The sequence below is a fragment of the Trachymyrmex cornetzi genome, unplaced genomic scaffold, assembly GCF_001594075.2.
Source record: "Trachymyrmex cornetzi isolate Tcor2-1 unplaced genomic scaffold, Tcor1.1 scaffold124, whole genome shotgun sequence".
Classification (NCBI taxonomy): Eukaryota; Metazoa; Arthropoda; class Insecta; order Hymenoptera; family Formicidae; genus Trachymyrmex; species Trachymyrmex cornetzi.
The window spans coordinates 396,546-401,244 of record NW_017295806.1 but is presented as its reverse complement, the minus strand read 5'-3'; the positions used below and the strand labels follow the sequence as shown (position 1 = coordinate 401,244).

General features: G+C 33.9%; 2 protein-coding genes across 2 annotated transcripts in view; both read left to right on the top strand.

The window, feature by feature from the left end:
* LOC108770325 (uncharacterized) overlaps positions 1-865 on the top strand; it is a 6,264-nt gene extending 5,399 nt beyond the window's left edge. Inside the window, exon 5 of the mRNA XM_018521873.1 lies at positions 335-865. The gene's annotated coding sequence lies outside the window, so the exon portion shown is untranslated. The remainder of the gene's footprint in view (positions 1-334) is intronic.
* Positions 866-2,136: 1,271 nt separating this feature from the next.
* On the top strand, positions 2,137-4,304 carry LOC108770327 (uncharacterized). The gene is made up of 5 exons (XM_018521878.1): positions 2,137-2,320; positions 2,633-2,883; positions 3,269-3,602; positions 3,665-3,809; positions 3,907-4,304. Exons 2-3 carry the CDS (start codon positions 2,647-2,649, stop codon positions 3,527-3,529), a joined length of 498 nt encoding a protein of 165 aa, XP_018377380.1. The 5' UTR covers positions 2,137-2,320; positions 2,633-2,646; the 3' UTR covers positions 3,530-3,602; positions 3,665-3,809; positions 3,907-4,304.
* Positions 4,305-4,699: the final 395 nt, after the last annotated feature.

The following is a 4,699-nucleotide window of genomic DNA, read 5'->3' as shown; positions in this document are numbered from 1 at the left end:
TGAATGACCTTCAAAATGACCTTCCAAGGATTTTTCAAGGTCAGTACCATACTTCCCCCGTGTAACCCTAAACTTTTCATACGAAACATTTTTCTCTATCCCTACTAGTTTTCGAGATATTTGACTGGATCACTTCAGATGGTCCACCCTGTATATCTCTTTTTTGTATTTTTTTTATTTTATTTTTATATATTTATTATAATTAAGATCCTTTTGTGGAATTGCCGTGGATATAAAAATAAAAAACAGGAGCTTTCGAGAAACGTTGACGGATATGATGTTATTGTGCTCATGGAAACTAAATGCCCGCATAATAGTGGAGTCTATATTTCAGGATATAGAACGTACCAGATATCGAGTTGAGGCCTTAGTGGAGGTCTTGCAATTGCAATACGGAAAGATATAGATTTTAACATAATTTCCGGTTTCCGGGGTTTGGATGGTGGATTTGATATTCTTGGAATTAGAACCATTAATCTGAGTATCAATTTTAATGTTGTATCTGTGTATCATTGACCAGGAGGCTCTCTCAGGGTCAATGACTTTAGGCCCCTTTTTGATTTTGATCCAGGTGGCTGTGAATCTATTTTTTTAGGAGATTTTAATGCGCATAATACTTTGTGGAATTGTGAATATATGGATACTATTGGGGAATCTTTACAAGAGGCTATGGAACGCAGGGATTTTATGTGTGTTAATATGGATACATCCTCCCGTATTGGAGCTATTGGAGAGAGAGACTCTAATTTGGATCTATTATTCTGCTCTGCTGTTTTGGATAATATTGAGTATAATCAGCTAGATGATACATGGGATAGTGATCATTTTCCAATTGTTTTTAAATTGGCGACTCATCGAGGGATATATAGTAAGCGTACTAATAGGATTACTACTAAGAAGACTGATTGGAACAAATATGCTGTCAGCCACATTTGGCTAAATGCATTATTGTTAAAGCATGGGAGAGAATAGTTCAGCTGAGATTGATGATTGGTCCCCCCAAGAAGTTTGAGATCTTTGATTGTTCATATGATGCACTTACTGAAAAGATAGAAATTGATACATTGGTAGGAATGAGAAGAAAGTCGGAAAAGGGATTCACTGATATGAAGATGATCCAGGTAATTACGGAGCTTTATGATCTTGATCGAGACTCAGTTATCATACAGTTATATATACAGACGGCTCAAGAGGAGAACAGTCTAGATCGACTGGAGCTAGTATTGTCTTTGAAAATCAAGATTATGCGTATAAAGTTAGCTTGAATAAACTTTGTTCGTCTTATACTGCTGAGGCCTTTGCTATCAAGGCTGCTTTAGAGATCATTATAAATCGGAACTTGGAGCATTGTATGGATTTGATAGTTTTTTCCGATTGCAAATCGGTTTTGGAGGCCATCAAAAATAATCATTAAGTGTTTATAAGAATTGCTATATTACAGAAATCAGAAACATGCATTACAGACTCAAGAGGATGTATAATAGTAAGATTGTTTTTGTGTGGGTGCCATCGCATATTGGCATTTTAGGTCATGAAACGGCGGATGAATTAGCCAAAGAAGCTGCATCGGAAGAAGAGGATAGGAGTATATATGTACCGATACAAGATTTAAGAAGAGTATTTAAGACAGAAACATGGAACTATACACAAGAAACGATAACAAGGGAGGAATTGTATAAAGGAAAATTTTATTTTGAAAATTATTATGATATCAATAAAACAAAGCCTTGGTTCTGTGAGATGAATGAAGAGCGTTATTTTATTACTTTTGTAAATAGAATTAGATCTAATCATTATAATTTAGGGGTTTCTTTGTATAGGAAAAATTATGTTGATAGTGAACGATGTGAGTGTGATTACGAAAGAGAGAGTTTGGATCATTTTATTTGGCAATGCAGTAGATACGACGAATTGAGATTTAGGTTAGATCAAGAATTGAGGTTAAGAAAAGTTTTCCACCACGTCGACGTGTGTGAGCTCATTAAATCGGAGATTTGGTCAACGTTAAGAGTTATTTTTAATTATATAAAGAAAACAAATAGAATTATTTAAGAGTTATAGTTTTTCGTTGAAGTTAGTATTATGTCTTTTTATCTTATAGTATTGTTGTTTAGTGATTTGTTATAAATTGGATTTTCTTTGCGTCATATTGTCCAAAAGTTAGGACACAAGGCGCGTATTTTCCCTCAATCCGAGGGACACTCCAAAAAAAAAAACTTTAATATCTCGGTTCGCAGGGCCGTCCCAACGTTCTTTCTTACAGATTCTTTCGTTTTGTGCAAAAACGTGTCGAATAAGCCTAATTTCATCGAAATCGGAGGTAAGAGACGTATTGTAAATAATTACCAGACATGAAATATATGAAATAATATTATTAGGGATAAAAAGATATACAAATTTTAGTAAAATTGTGTAGGAGTTGTAAAATACAAATAATTGCTCGAATATTTATTTCAAGCTTCCAAAAGTAATACCTTAATTATTCTTGAAGATATTATTCTGTATAATTACCATCCATATACAGCCATGATACATATACACAAGATTTTATTTGTAATTGTTATTAAGACATGATAAATAAATGGTATACCATTTAAAGCTCTCGCTTAAAACGAAGCAAATCTTGTTTTAGTTTTGGAAATCATAATGGCAGAACAATATCTTGCTTGGGATCTCCTTTATCTGGAACATAGAGAAGGACGATTAGAATGTCAAATACAAAGATATAATTGGCGTGAGCTACATGATCCATTTGACTTGCACGATAGTGAATTTGTACAATTATACAGATTAACTCCAAACATTGTAATGGAACTAACAGATATTTTAAGACCAAATTTGGAGAATCGAAATCGCATAAATGGAATCAGCCCTGAACGTCAGGTATATACAGATATTAATTTTTATTTTGCGTTTATTAAATATATCCAGGAAGCAACGTGTCAAGTTTACTAGCAGAGAAAGAGAGAGAGAAAGAGAGCATATAATTGTATTTTTAGGGTGATGTCCCATGCAGCGGATCGTGCATAAGCGGATTCGCGTATCGCCAATCACAGAATCATTCTCTTAGATATGCTTGCGAAATTTGCAAACAGATCTAAGATAATAATTCTGTGATTGGCGACACGCGAATCCGCTTATGTATGATCTGCTGCATGGGACATCACCCTTACATTATTAAATAATAATTGAGAAACTGTATTTTCTTAGACAATCATACTTGGTTATATTTTTTTTCTTATCACAAAATATAAATATTTCCTCACAGGTTTTAACTGCGCTCAGATTTTATGCTATTGGCTATTTTCAAGGAGCAATCGGTGAACAGTGGGATATTGCGATTAGTCAACCATCTGTCAGCCGCTACGTACGTAAAGTGACTGATGCTATCAACAATACCTTACTGCGACAATGGGTTAGATTTCCCTTGACTGATATTGAACGTCATATTGCCAGAGAAAAATTTAGAGTTGCACCCCAGCCATTTATGGGTACTATTGGGGCAATTGACTGTAAGTATTTATATTAACATAAAAGGGCCGATCCGGCATGAAGAAGCTTATGTCAACCATTGGGGTAATCACACAATCAATGCACAAGTTGTAAGTATGTGATAAAATTAAAATACGATTTATAATTATATAAATTTGTACTTTTTTGTTAGATCTGCGATCCTGATCTCAAAATTTTAAATGTGAATGCACAATACCCCGGCGCACGACATGACGCATATATATGGTCGAATTCACCAGTACGCCGTATTATGGAACGTAGATTTAATAATGGAGAACGTAATACTTGGTTGATTGGTAAATTACAATAGCACAATATAGTGAATAGATAATTTTAACTTACATATAATGGATAAATAATGGTAATTGAAAAATTAATATTTTTTTGTTACAGGTGATGACGGATATAGTCTCGAACCGTGGTTAATGACTCCCTTAAAACATGAACAACCAAATACACCAAGGTTTCAATATAATGACGATTTATGCAGCACCAGATCATGCGTTGAAAGATTATTCGGCGTGTGGAAAGCCGTATTTCGTTGTTTATCGGCACAGAGACGTCTAATGTACGAACCAGACATGGCCGATAAAATAGTCAATGCATGCGCTGTCTTGCATAATATGAGAATCCAAAATTGTTTATACGATGTAGAAGTTGATGAAAATGAAGTGGCTGCATTTCATAAAATAGGCCTAATGTGGCTGTCGAACAAGATGATAGAGGCAACGTATTTCAAGGACGGGCACTTGCTACTCGTATACAAGAACGTTTCATTGCTCGTGAATATGGCAGAATATGAAATAACATGTTTTATTGTAAATATATACATATACATGTTTAATAGTATATATTAATGTTATAAAATAAAGATAACTTTTTTACTTCATTAACTTTTCATTTAATACCTCTTGCAAGTTATTTATAACTTGAATAAGTTGCTCATCTATGCGACGTTTTTTTTCTTCAAATCTCATTTGTTGTTCTTCCAATTCAAGTCGTCGTTCTTCAGTTTGGGCTTTTAATAATGCTGCTTCAGCTTGTTTCATAGACGCTTCTGCCAATAATTAAACGTAAAAATATAATTTGAACAATTGTTAAGATTATTTTACGCGTAACATATAACAAACTCTTTAAATCTAAGGGAAGATTCGCACCTTGATAGAAAAGCAGAAAGCAAAAAAGC